This window comes from Ptychodera flava, chromosome 6 (genome assembly GCF_041260155.1).
Source record: "Ptychodera flava strain L36383 chromosome 6, AS_Pfla_20210202, whole genome shotgun sequence".
Taxonomy (NCBI): domain Eukaryota; kingdom Metazoa; phylum Hemichordata; class Enteropneusta; family Ptychoderidae; genus Ptychodera; species Ptychodera flava.
The window spans coordinates 43,715,077-43,730,397 of NC_091933.1; the positions used below are offsets into that span (position 1 = coordinate 43,715,077).

Here is a 15,321-nt window from a genome sequence, read left to right on the forward strand (position 1 = left end):
CCGTTATTCTGGTAACATTCTACTTTGACTGCGTCAAGTTAATTCAGTCTGCACATTAATAAATGAGAGGCGATTAACTGCGCATGCGAGGAAGAGGGGCAATCGGAGTCATTTTATCAATCAGCAGTACCATCAGAGCGGAAAATTTGATTTTCTGTGTTTTCATGGAACAATTCACACTTGTACTGCAAACATGCCATAAGAATAAAAAAATCCAAAGCTATTTCCTTGGCAGCGTTTTGCTATTTAGATTAACATCTATACGTCATTTTCATCGATTATTGATGACAGATAAAAAAAGCAGACTGATTATTGAATATCTGTTGACTCACGTGAAAATTGTGGTTTTAAACGTTTTCTGATACGTAAAAAGTTTGCTATCACACTGTTTTTTGGTGATGGTTGGGGTCCCAGTATTCTCATACCGGGTTATGTCACCCACGTTGAAAACATCTACCCCCATACACTCAAAACACAGTATGTGGAGGGACTGTGTTCAAAAAATTGACTCATTATCAGGAATTTATGGTCGACAATGCGGGGAATATCTTCAGGTCATTTACCCGTATTCTATTGCATGTTAGGGTTTTCCTAAAGGATACATTGGGCATTTCCTTGTATGTTCCCAGTATTGTTTATTTTTTCCTCAAAAGGTGACCCAGTCGGGCCGCACATACTCCTACACATTTCTAAAGCAATGCAGTAACCCTGGGACACTGATGTGCAAATAGTCGGTTCTGGATCTGGTAACAGTATGCTATATGGTCAATATTCCTTGAGTGTTTATTCGATCCGTTCAAATATATGGTGACGTTGAGGCATATAATATAAAATATAAGTTTGTCTTTCAAACATGTCAAGTACACCACCACCGTTCAAGTGTTTGAAAGTGAACCTGTTCTATGGCTGTAGCTTGTTTACCACACGGACTGGAGTCTGCCATATAAAATCATACAATTTGTTTCTCCATGACAACATGTTCTCGCAGATGGCATTTCATTTGTAAGTAACGATTCTGTCCTTAGGACTTCCACACGGGCTGTACATGTCTCCTGAAATATTGCTTGAAATATGATTAATGTAGTAATGCAACACCACCTTCTTCGGTTTGTTTCGATATATAGGTCCTCCAATGTCAGTCTGGATCCATCCTGAATATAGATTTACCACCATTACTTTATCGGCTTCCGGTTCGATCCTGAGATTCTTGCCGACCATATGCAAAGCTACCTGCATTGTTCGGATACAGAAAATTGGCACAGTCCAAAAGTCTGTGTCCTTTCGTTGGTGTTTCATTCAACCATCATAAAAACACAACGTATATGTTAAATCTTCAGGCTGAATAGTTTAGTGAGAAGTTTTACAACAAATCCCAGATAACTACAATATCACTAAATAGCTATGCATTTTGTCGTTGAAACACTCGTTTTGCAACATTTTGAACGAACGTTAATGGTTTTAATGGTAGTTTCTATAACTTGACTTTCGTAGAAACGTTTCTACACTATATTTATCGTTACGCAATTTTGAGTGTAATTTTTATAGAAAATTTGCGAATTTGTGACTTGTGGTACCTTTTCCTTAAAGCACCATTAGCTGTAACCAATAAAGCTCTGTGTCCATTTATTCTTGTTTTTCTGGTGAAAAAAGTTTTTTATTCTACTTAAGAAGTATGGGCGTATTTCCAAATTTTATTGTTGAAAACTGAATTAAGTCTGGACTTAATTTCACTTGTCAGCGATGACATTGCATACCATATAGAGATACGTACACACTCACGGGAGATTTAGACTAATATCTACTCTTGTTTTACGGGGATAATAATCAAAATATTATCAAAAAGTTGCAGCCATCGTCTGACTGATGGAGAAATGGTTAATGCTGCACATGGAAATGATCAGGCATGGAAATAGCTCATTCCGACATCGTATCATTGATTTGTAGAACACACTTGTCACTGTTGATCACACAATTCTGACAGTTGGTATACCGTTATAAGGTCATGATATACACATAAAACATCTGGCCATGGGACGCTGTGCATCGAATAGCTTCTATGCCAACAGGTTCAAATCGGTAAATCACCAAACGGATCGATCGCGAAATGTTACTGATGTTCTTTGGCGACCTTCAAAATTTGGCCCTAGAGCCAGCTTCATCTGACCATGTTCCGCTGCTGCGTTAGATGGAACCAACCCAAGTGTTGCTATATATAGTATAATTGACCGATATGGCGCCAGGGTTGTGATTAGTTAACTATCAATGCATACGAAAGAAGGACGAAATTGTTGAAGAGATGAATTCAGTTCTGTTGAGGGATGGATCCAGGCAACGGAAGGTGTCCGAAATAATTATTGACGCCACAGTCCAAAGTGAAGTGTGTTCAGCAGATGAAAATAGTTTTCACGTATATGCGACGTCAATCAGTTGTATAGATACAGGCTCCGTCTTTACTTTTACTGTGTCTTTGCTGTTCTTAAGCCTTTCTGTCGCGGTAGAAGTGACAGAACAGCAACTTACAGAACCGGAACAGGGAAAGATGCACGGGGCCTGTTTCTCTACGGTGACGTTCTGGACACATGCATATAAAACAATTTCTCGTAGATTCGTAGATTTAGGTGAAGCTGGAAAATGACCTTGTTCTTACACTGTACAATTTATATTTTCTGGGTTGTCAGTTACAAAGTCGAAGCTGGATGAAGTTCACTTTCAAATCGGCCGGTACGATTTTACTGGCGACATTATTTGAAGAAATAAAGGTCAGAATTCAAATGTGTGATGATAGGGCAACTTTGAGTACATCGACTTCGCATAAACGGCAGTCTTCAAATCCCTACAGAATACCAAATACATGTACAAGAGATAGTTTCCTCCTTAGTTCTCGCATTGCTTTGCATAATGGATAATGTAGTGGGTTGTGTTCCCGGAATATATTATGCACATGTACCCATGTGGAGTTCTACTGTAATATATGAAGCACAACTTTTCAAGGAATATACCGACCATTTTAGAAAGATAAGTTACACAGACTTTGTAACGGTGACATTAAATGTAAACTTAGATCATACAGCACTGCTGTGCAAATGATCATTATCACCATCATCATAATGCGTGCCAAACATCCAAAGATAATGTCCATGACTCGGGTAATCTTTCAAATCGACAAATTTAGGACCCCGTATTCAAGCAGTGAAAAAGAGATACACTGAGTGTTTTGCTACGCAACAGAGAGCTAGAGAGTGATCGACAGTCTAACGATGAAGTTTCTCTAAAGGCAATTACAGACTTCGAAACTTTATGTCATTTGCCTCCTGCAACCATCTTGATAGATTTCGTTTTCATAATTCTATCATTCAATGTTTTGCAATTCTACTTGTTCGAACATCTCCTTCTCGATGTCGATTCTGAGGGATAACCATGTCGGACTATACGTGCTTGTTGATCTTGGGGTTGACTTGGAGTCTGGTTGACTTGGAGTCTGGTTGGACGACAAATGTAGACTTTCAGCAGTATTAATTTCCTATTTCAAATAGATATCGTTGGATTATTCCTGTAACATATTATGATAATTTCAATCGAATTAACCAATTTGGTGCTAATTTTTCAATGCGCGCCTATACATTAATTTTCTTGATCATTTTGCTCACATTTCGTACACATTCCTTCATGATTTGTAAACAATGCTTTCCAGTATGCCAGAGCGGTAATATTTAGTAGCCTAGGACAACATGTCGATAAAGTAAAACTGATATTGCTAAATACATTTAATTTAATTCTGCGTCTTCAACTTTGATAGGTTATATAGAAAAAGCGGCCTAAGTAAAGCTTGGAATATCGAATCAGTGGTAGGCCCACAGCGTACATGTAAAAGTCGTGAAACATTTTAGTCGCAGTAGACATTGATATTTGAACAAATCTGTGATCATCTGTCGGGGATTCATACGCTTACTACTTTAACTGTTTAATATGCCATGTGATATGCCCAATTATATCATACTAAATACATGAAGTACGTTACGGTTGGATGACTGCCATATTAAAAGCGTCATAACCTTCATACATCATTCCTGCAAGTTATCCAAGTAACTTGTTGCAACAGACATTTTGTATTTGTTCGTCCTTCTGAAGAAAGTTTGAAAAAAGACGAACCGTGTGTTCTATACGTCTCAACAGTTAGGTATTTACTACCAAATCTCAACGAGGTCTGTGCCTCCATTGCAAGGGAGGCTGCGTTATTGTTAGTCCGGGTACTAAAGGTTTTTAGTTCATTTTACTAAAGATCCCCTTGTGACATGTTCAAGCACATCTTTAGACCTATCTTTGCAAACCTTGTTGAGTGGGTCATAATGTAGGTGTAGCATCAGCTTAATATATCGATTTGAAATAAAACTAATCTTTCGACAGGTCTCTTTCGTTTTTTGTGACGTGAATTTTGATGTTTCGCTTCGAGCAATCCATGAGCATATGATCAGAGACACAAACTAGTACCCAAGGTTTTATTTTTCAGTTTCTTCGCAACGAACTCTTTGCGGTTGACTTGTTAATGCACAAATACAAACTACACACTCAGTCAGTAGCCAAAATATCCCTCCCTTCCTCACAAGGCTATAACGACGAAATGCGAATGTTTATCAGAGATGGAAGTCTCCGAAGAGGTATTATTTCTTTCTTTATTATTAACGTGGTGGTTTCAATAAAAGGCGAAACCTTCAAACCTACAAATGTGTTGGCTTTGAAATCTGCACACTGTGGCCGGTCGTTGTCGGCGGTGTAGGTTAATTCTATCTGACCATGTACCTCAGTAATGTACCTCCATGTTCTTACGTACGTAGTCAACGAAAAGTTTTGGACGATTCTATTATTCTACAATGTCGTAGCAATATCGCACATTTGAAAGCCGTTGCAATGAGACCAAACAAGGGTATACATTTGTTTTTGAACTAAATTTTACAAAAACCAGCCATTTGTTTTGTTTGATATTTCGAAGATAATGAATCCCTTTGTTCCCCGGGTATGGACGAATTTTGATTTACCCTACATCTGAGTGGAGTAGTCTAACTTTCAAACTTTCATTCAAATCACATATCTAAATAAAGGTGACTGTGTCTGTTCAATACTTGTGTACAGACAAGGTCGGGACTCTCAAGCGGTTTAATAAGGAACTGTTGGATCCAGCAGCCTTCTGACCGCGTTAAAGCTTGTCTTTTTTAACAAAATCATGGGGGAGAAGTCCACCAACGACGTCCACCTGCACTACAAGGAAGACGGTAGCGGTGACGCCGACAGAGTGGTCGTTGAACAAGAAGACGACTTTTCTAAGGAGCGACCCCAATGGGATAACAAGGCGGAATTCCTTCTGTCTTGTGTTGGCTTTGCCGTCGGGCTTGGAAATGTGTGGCGATTTCCTTACCTGTGCTACAAGAACGGAGGAGGTAAGGGGCATTATGGACATCATACTTGATACAGTCTTGCTGTCACGACAATATGAGTGAAGCGCGGGAAATCAACATCAAAAGTGATATCAACCGAGAAAGGGAAATATTACGCCCGCTGTGTGAAAATGACATTCAGCAATGTTGTTATGCTGTGTGTCTTGTCTTTTATACTGGTATTGTGACAGACTACTGACCCTGTTGAAATTTTGGCTAATATTCAGATAATTCAGATACACTCAAATGTTAAGTTCCAATCTTACACCCTGTAAAAGAGTTGAAATTCATTAGTTCACGGGACCATACATGTAGCTCTGAAATTCTTATCCGATGATAGATCTCAGGTATTTATTTACACTGTCTCTTGACTCTAGGGATATCGATCTACCATTGTTTGTTTTCCGCTCTCCCATGTCGAAATTACTGTAGAAGATGTAAAACCGCTTGCCAGTTTGACAGTTAGAATTCAATAATACTTGTCTCGCTACACAACATTATCGATAGTATCATCATCGTTTTCACAGTACAATCACAGTCCCTCCACCCACTGTCTGTGATGCTTGATGGCAATTGGCATCATTGCCAAAATTGAAAACGATTTTTCCTGTTCCTTACAGTTTTTTAGCATACGACTCAACTTGAAACGCAGCTGCTCACGACAAGTTTTGTAAGAAAGGCAAATTTCAAGTTAATCCAGTTCGATCGTGTCTTTAAGTTTTTACCAAGAGTCGAGATGGTCATGAAAATGAAAATACATGTTGAGGGGACGCAGCACTGCTGTGTAACCCTACTGCCGACATGTCTAGAAACATGTCAAGGTTTGTTGTCCCCTGTTGGGTTGCGTGACTTGAGTGACCGACTTGAAACACAATACTGTTGGTGCATGGCTCTCTAAGGTCACATGAAGTGTCTTGTATGAATGACCTTGTTTGCTTCAATATTGTCACAACCTTTGTAAATTGTACCTGTCAAAAGTTGTACACAAGGCAATGCAAGGTGGTTGTTGAAAAAGTTGTACTGTGTCGCATATGTGTCGATCAGGTATTCACTCATCAAGAATTTATACCTTGTTGGCTATCTGAAATTATGAAAAAGCCAAAGTTTGATCATCTATTCAATATTCTGTACCGCTTGCAGTGGGGCAGATGTATAAAATTCATCTGTTTCTGTGTCTTTTTTCAAAGTGTGGATGGGTTTTCCTGCCCAGTATCAAACAGTATCTCCATCTAGAGGTGTAATTGGCAGCAAAATTTGGTATTTTTAACTCATTCTACTGTGCTATCAATACAGTGCTTTCATATTTTAGAATATTTCTGTTCAATAATTTTTAATCTCAATCGTTTTTAGAGTTTGATTTGTAAAAATCTCAGGTATATACCTAGTGGACTACAGCTATACAGTAACTTAGATTACAGTCACTCCACTTTGTTGAGTGACTATGCTTTTAAAGATTGTAATTGTCTCTTCATCACAGTTCATGATAGCATCGGTATATAACCATGGGAAATTTCACTTACTGTGACTGGAGAGACCTTTTTAATTTTGTAAAATCTTACCATCCTTGATGAAAACACATTGTCCAAGTTATAAAAATTCAATACATGAATTATATTTTGTAAACTCACTGTAGTGGCTCCAATATAATCTAAAGTTTAGTAATTTAGCTATGAAGGGGTACATATTTGGGGTAAAAATCCTCAATTTTGCTTCATATGAGTTCAATATGTTACCAGTATATCAACAGGCTGACCCAGTCGATTGATCGGAAGTACTTCAGTGGCCCATAGATGAGACAATGTCGGCATGGCAATCATGATAGTGTTGTGGCAGAGCATACAAACTCACAATTGAAATTAGTCAATCAATTTTTCTTTGGTTGTGACTCACCTAAAGTGAAAGTTTGAAACGATTTTAGAAACAGATATGGATTTTATTGAAAGTTTTAAGTTTATTTATTTTCTGAAACACCTTTTCTGTTTATTATTATACAAATGCACTGTATATACAATAGATTAAAACCAGAAAGAAGAAGCAGAAGACATAGGGAAATAGATCATTGCATTCTATAATATTGTTAAACACTTTTTGGTTCATTTTTAAAAGTTTAATATCAATGATTTGTGTTACTTGTCTTGGAATTGAGTCCGCAAATATGGCAGGTACTCTTTCATTAATTCACGGTCACTCCACAAAGAGTGACCATGATTGAAGGCCCAGTAATGCTAACTTTTGATAATTGTTTTACCAGTTTTGTTTTTAATGGGAACCATTATTCCTTGTTCTATTCCCCAAGGAATGTTGATATACACAGTATCCAGCCTGTCAACTCAGCCTGTATGTGTAAACTGCATTGTTATTGTTGAAAAGTGACTTCTGGTCTGGACTAGAATTCAAACGTAAACAATAACAGCGCATTTTACACACATAGACACTAAGCTGACAAGCTAAATAGTGGATGTTTCAACATTCTTTGGGGGGTAGAAGTTGCAATTGATATACAAAATAAAAATAATTAAAAAATCATCCAAAAGTTAGCATTACTGGCCCTGTAAGTGTATCATATGATTGAGGTGCAGCAATATTGTGACTATAGTAAATATGTATCATTGCTTTGTACTAACTGTACAAATGAATTATCAATTACTGGGACAAATAGGTTGACGCTGATATAATGATAAGAAATTACTCCTTATGATGATATGATATGATTTGTACAATCACTGAGATGTAAGAAGACATCGAACATGTATAAAAGAAAGTCACCATATTTTAGTCAAGTAGGTATAAAAAAATACTTATTTACTTTGTGATTATATCAATATGAGGTTATTACGAATATACCGCAAAGGATATTTTTGTGATAACCTTATTATTATACATCTTACTTTCGTGACTGGGGCATCATATTGTCAGACTAATGACCGTTTTCATGCTATGTCAACAATGTTTCTTTAGATTTATAGCAAGTGTGGAATGCTATCTCGGATATGCTTCTGCAAGTTCTGGATAGTGTCTGTGCACTATACACGTACGTATAGAGTGCGCGCGTGACATGTTCTGGCACTCGTCCAATGTGTCCCTTGAAAGTGTTCAACAGTGAACGCACAGATACAGAGACAGGGGATGGGGTGCCTTGAAACCATATGGAACGGGCGTTCCATATGGCTTTTTTAATGAATGCAAAATTCTATTGTTCTTGATGGTAGATGTATAATAAATCTCTTTATTTTATGAGGTTGAACCGTTCATCCTCTGTTCATTCAATCAGATGACTCTTCAAATTAGTATTTGATTATTTGAGTGCTGTCCACTTTTACCGGTATTGCAAATATAGTTTCATGTATGTTAAACTATGGATTCTATGCAGTGCCAATTAAGCCAAATATGAGAACAGACAGTGAACAGACTCATTAGCCCAGGCTAAAAATAGTCTGTCTTCATGACCAAGTTTTTAACACACTGAGAGTTTTTTACTTTTACTAGTGGTGTCAAATGATATTGTTCACACTGTGCATGTTTCATTGTGCAGCTATGTCACTTTCTGAGTCAGTTGCTGGATGGACAATGACTTAACATATTAAGCCCTACTGGAAAAACATATGTTTGCACATATTGGCACAGACCCACAAGAAAAAGTGTTTTTTCTCAGGATTTTATGATGTTCTTAATGATTATCTCTCATGCTGTGTTGTCTATGGTACATCTATCTCCAGGGGCCCACTGCTTAATTTTCAGAACTTGAATATGCCGGATTAAATTCAAGACATCATGCTCATTAAAGCAACTGAAGGAACAATACAGGATTTAAACACAACAACACGATAACCTTCAGTTTGGAACCTGGCACTGTAGATGGATCAGCAGGGGTGTACTTACTCAATTCCTTCAGCAGCAAAGAGGAGATTGAGGGATAACCCCTCAGACAATCTTACAATAGCCAGCATGGAGGTCTGTAGATTCAATACAAACACACTTTTACATCATCACTGCATGGTTGATAGATGCCTATAAGCTTGACATAGGGTTGGCACAACGACTTATCAGTGGGCCAGTAGCTGTAACTTTGATATTATTTTGATATACTACCCCCCCCCCCCCCCCTGGAAGGTTGAACCCCCAGGCTGTAAACAATGACAGCTCCCTTACATGTAACTTTCATTCCTGTAAGTTGTACAAATAACAACTGCCAGAGTTTGAATACCTGATGTATTCTCGCATTGATATGCTATTTGATATGATATAGCCAAACTATGTCTGTATGTGACAGAAAAGCTGCGCACAAAGAAGTCATGGGTTGTGTCTGGTTAGGTACCGGTAGTACCAACACATGAGGTCCATAATGTTTTTAAGTGAGACACAATAACTGTAGTATTCACTGAAAACTCTGCTTAGACGGCCAGTCTTTCAGCGTGATTTAGTAAATGTAGAGTGTGTTTGATATGGAATATTGGATGTGAGGATACTTTTCTATTTTAGGTAGGAGTATCGAAATATTAAGCAAAATAAATAAAACCATCTACATGTGTGTCAGCAGGTTTTCTTTTAATTGTTTGATATCAGGAACTTTATTGAATAACATGACATATGTTTTTGTTGTCATTTTATTTTCATTGTTGTTGTTTGATATCTATCATTCGATATCAAGATTGGGAAATAAAATGTCTTTCAGATTTATAGTTTCAACAGTTAAAGTTCATTTGTAGGTAAGTCTTGCTTTAAAGTAATATGCGTCTCCAAAGTGAAAATCTTAAACTTTTGCTCAAACTTTCCCTAAAGGTATATTTCAACCATTCTCTTTCAAAATCAAGACTGAAAATAGGGGGTAACCATGCAAATTTTGTACTTGGTACTAAAGAAACAAATTATCCAAAATTTACCGATAGTCATGGAAATTTAAAATGGCCACCATATCTGTGTTTACTCTATGGAGCAAAAATTAACTTTTCGATTTTCGTAAAACTAAGATTGTCAAAAGTTTACTTACAGCAAGAGCTTTAAAATGAACCTCCACAAGTGGTATATCAGAAAAGAATTGAAAAAGTTTGAGAGTCTGAATATCTGTCCCCCAAGGCACATTCTGCCTTACGGGATACTTTTTTGGTGAGTGTGATATAAAGAATACATGGAGCACTTGCATAAAATCACTAAGTGTACAAATATAATTTTGAAGGACAACTTCAAAACAGTCTAAAAACACTCTTGTCGTTGAATACAATAATTTTTGTTTACCTGGTATGACTACCAGACAAAGTTAACTGCCTCTATTCTAATTTGGTTTCTGTGACAAAATAAATATTGCCACAATGTTGTCCTTCTTTATGTGAAAGTCACCACCAATCATTATCTCATTACTGAAGCATACATGAAGTCAAAACTTTCTGGAATAGTGTGTATAGCTATCATGGATGGCGAGAATTCTTAATTTATGGCTAGCTGAGACCATAAAATGTTTCACTGAATGTTTATAATCTTGTCTGGTTGCAAGCAGAGAAGACAGTTGACCGGTATTTCACTATGTTTCAAGTAGTCAAATGACACAAACAACTTCTAAAATTGAGCAAAATTCATGAAATAAGGCTCTAAAGAGAGTGACTTTGTTCCCTTAATGCTTTAAGAAGAGAACTCATTGGTGTAGAAACAACGCCCTCCATTTCCACAAACACTGATTGCCACTTATCTTAATTGCTATAATGGCATCTAGCTTCAATTTTCATGTTAATATATAGAATTGACACAAAAAGAAGTTGTTCTGTCTCCCTTTTAATACTACCCAGTTTGGAAATGTTTATCTTTTTCGGAGGCTGATTGACCCTCCTCATCATAGGTCAGCAGTTGTGCACGTACACACCCCAGTATAATGGACATGTCTTTTGAAGATACCATTGGCAATTGTCCATGGTGTTTTTGTTGGACCTGTTTCATACTTACCTTAGAGTGTCCCAATTACAGGTAGATGTCTACCCGCAGACTAGTCTTTGGGATGCATATAACACTTTTAATACATATAGCTTTGAAAAAATAAGCACGTTAGAACTACCTTTGACGACAAGTATATAGACACAGTTTCTTTGTATTATTAGTAAATGGGTTAGTACGGAAAATGGTTAAGATTTGGGTAATGTTTTTAGCTTGTATTGTTGTAACTGCTGGGTTAAGTTTGACAACTGTTTCTTTTGAAATGTTACAGCAGTTTTTAATGAAAAAGCATATTCTTCTAGGAAAAATATCAAAATTTATCACCTAAACGCTGCCTTAGTTTTTGTGATATTTAGACCAAGGGTTGATTATAAAGATGCATATAGCGTCAACTCTCTGAAACTTGTTGAGCTCAAAACACTGTCAAATTTTTGCAAATATTCTTTTAATTATGCCAATTAATGCCTTTCAACTTAACATACATTTATGACAGACCAGGAAAGAAATTAAACTGTTTTCAGTTCCTTTCAAATTTTCCACCATTTTAATTTTTTTTTAGTACAGAAACAGCAGAATGCAATCATCACAGAGGGAGACATTCACTTGCAATGTGTCTGTGTGGATGACATGTTGTGTCTGTGAACTGAAGGTTGCAATTGGCACATGCACAATTCCCACTGTCTTCTGCATGATCACATGGAAGCTACAGCCTTATTTGAATGTTGTAGTACTTGATATCTTGTACTTGAACTTTCACATGAAGTCCCATTCAGTGGTTTCTGTGCACTTCCTCCTCTAAGTAAATTTAGAAGGACTAATTTAAATAAAATCAATGGGAAATTCATGAAAGTAATTCCTAAAGTGACAGCTCTTGGGCCTTTTCACACTTTTTCCTGTTATACTAAATCAAGAAGGGGTCCAGCATTTGTCCAGAACCTCTCCGTATAGTTTCAGTATACTGGAAGCTACACTGAGCAGTTTTAGACTTGCACAGCAACCAGTCATGTATACTAGTAGTATGGGATCATCTCTCACTGTAATTGATTCTAGTCTCAAAACTTGGAATGAAGTGGGTCATTTGATAGCCTAAGGCCTGATTTTTGATAGCTACAAGACTCTAGATCTGTGGCTGGAATGTTGAATCGCTTCTCAAGATCAAGGGAAAAGCCTCCTTAGCTGTCTTAATTTGTGATACCATGGCTATAAGGCTACAGTAGCATTCCACACATAGCACTATCAGAAGACAGACATGCTCTGAATGCCTCTGGAAGTGCTTGCTCATTCTGTCAAAACTTTCATTCAAATCAGGTCAAATTTTATATAACAATAAACATAAAATTGAATGTATTACTTTATACATCACTATTACGCAATGTGTATATTAATTCTAATCAGTGATTTTTAACAGTCTGAGCTTTACTTTTTAAAGCATTGATCAATGAACACAGATTTGGAAAAAAGGATGATGTCAAAATAAGATTGAAAAAGTTACTTAATTTCTAATTACCATCCCATTCTTTTTAAGTTTGTTCAGTTTTTCAAGTTATATTACCTTTAAAAAGAAAAACTTGTTGAAAGTTTTTTGTGAAATTTTCTCTTTGATTAAAGTTGTTCATGTGCATTGTCTGTGATAGACTTGCTGAAACTTGCTTCACATCACTTTTTACCTTACTCCTTGCATATGAAAATTAACAGTTCTTGTTTACATGAACGAGAAAGTTTTTCCAAGGTTTGAATGAATGTAACCGGTGCTCAAGGGCCTTGAGGGCCATGGCAAAGCATAAGTATAGGGCCAATTTCTTGTCTGTGAAAGTATTTATGGCACTTAAAGTGAGATCTCATACCTTCAATTGACCTTTATTGCCAAGGTGGCAGGAGATATCACATATGGACAATACACATGTACATTGATACATGCACATTGTTGGAGCTGCAGTTCCTACCTGCAGGTACCTGTGTTTGACATCCAGAACAAAAACCATCCCAGCCCACTCTTTCAAAGAGTGTACATCTGTACTACAAATGTCTTTTAAAACTGTTTGAAGGAAATTCCAAATCAAACTGGAGAGGATGAATAGACTACTGTGGGGGAAAAAAAGCAAAACTATAAACGCCCATGCACAGCAAATCAAAACGTGCATTTACTGTATATGAATAACTTACACATAATTATAATGTACATGTATCAGATTCAGTGCATATTGAACATAATTAATGTCAAAGTGATGAAAACAATGAAACAAAAAACAATAAAAATTTCCAACAAAACTAAAAAGGTCAGTGTTCTAAAATCTCAGATCAGGTGCATTGATCTTGTAAGGGGTGAACCATTTGAAACGAAGGGGGGGGGGGCTTTGGAAGATTAACATTGCAGCATTATTGTTTTCTCCCTCTCCATTTGGAATTATTTTTTTCCCACTTTGCCTATTCTAGCAATTTTTTCTTTACTTTTCAATACAATATTCTTTTTATTTACTCTCACCAAAAGTAGTCCAAGTTGTTTTTATTGAAATATTTTTCTTTTCGTGACCTAATGAAAGTTGGGAAAGAAATGCACAACTGCACAAACTCAAAGTCTAACAGTAGATCACACAGTGTTAGTATGTTCAGGAAGTGATGATGGAAAGAGCAGGCTATGAAGACAAGCTAAATAATATGAAATATTCAGAACACTCGGGAGGAAGAGAATCTGCAAGAGAATCACAAGAAATAGTTTTGTTAGTATTGTTACATTTCCTGTCTCATAATGTAGTGGTGTAGACAGATAGAGAATGAAAGATAAATATGAAAAGGACCCCCCGCCATAAAAACTGAACAGTCCCTTACCAAACATGTGGACCATGATGCATTATTTACATTATATTGTAATATCTCACTATCCGTAAAGCTCAAAGAGTTTCACATTTATCGTTGATTTGGAAACTTTACACAGTTGTTGGACAGTGTGTAATGAAGTGATATTCACATGTACATGCAAAGGGCAAGACACCAAATTTTTTTGTTCCAATTAAAATACAACAATTAAACCAGCAAAGTGAAATTTGTTGCACATATTTGCTAGCCCTGCTTCCTGAGCTGCCAGGCAACCACAGTTTATAGGAGCAGTTTATTGCATTGAGTTGGCTGTGGCACATAGATATACCGCAGGTTTAAGATGTTGAGTGCCCGAGTAAGGTCAAAAGTCACCTTACACACGTACAGCATACTGCTCATGTTATGAAAGTTTACATTCAGGATGTCTGTGTGCATGAAAGATGAACAGATTTACTCAAACTCAGATCTGTTTTGGTATTAAGGTGCTCTCAAACTTCAATGACACTGTAAAAATAATGAGGGGAAATAAAAAGGTATCCAGTTTACAGTGGATATCCTGACATTTTATACGTTGATTATGTGTATTTTTAAAATCTTTTGGTATCCTGAAATGTTCACAGAGACAATCCAACACAGACTTTGGAGAAATTTCCTGTTTGTGTTTTGTTCTTGTCCCATTTTTCATTTAACTGTGTTAGTTTATGTAAGGAAATGGTGTTTGTTATTGTTGTGTATATGTGGAAAATCATTTTCACTCTGTGTGACAGACTGCATTTAGTAGCACTGGTTGTGATGGTTTGTAGTGCAGTGGTTTCTAGTCAGTATAATAAAGAGGTTAATTTTTGAGAGATTCCAGCAAATGGCACAGGTTACAGATTGTATTGCATAATGCTTTGTTTGTTATTGTTGGCTGAGAATTTTGATAGCTGATAAAATCATCATGGAATGAAGTGGCCTTCTTTGGATCATCTGTTTCTGTTAGGACAATTTTGAAGGTTGATGCTGACACTTAAAATCCACAGAGAACATTGGTACGATACATATACTATCCCAGTTGTATACACAAAAACATACTTGAAAAAGCAGTTTGAATGCCACCATATCCACTGCAGGAAAAAGATATATGATTGTCAGCAATCAAACTCAAAATTGCCTCAGT

At 36.7% G+C, this 15,321-nt stretch overlaps 1 protein-coding gene across 1 annotated transcript in view; it reads left to right on the top strand.

Annotated features, from left to right (window-relative positions):
* Positions 1 to 5,071: 5,071 nt before the first annotated feature.
* The window catches only part of LOC139135909 (sodium- and chloride-dependent GABA transporter 2-like), a 65,266-nt gene continuing 55,016 nt past the window's right edge, over positions 5,072 to 15,321 (top strand). The window contains exon 1 of the mRNA XM_070703686.1: positions 5,072 to 5,432. Within this exon, the coding sequence (XP_070559787.1) occupies positions 5,219 to 5,432 (214 nt within the window). The 5' untranslated portion in view covers positions 5,072 to 5,218. The remainder of the gene's footprint in view (positions 5,433 to 15,321) is intronic.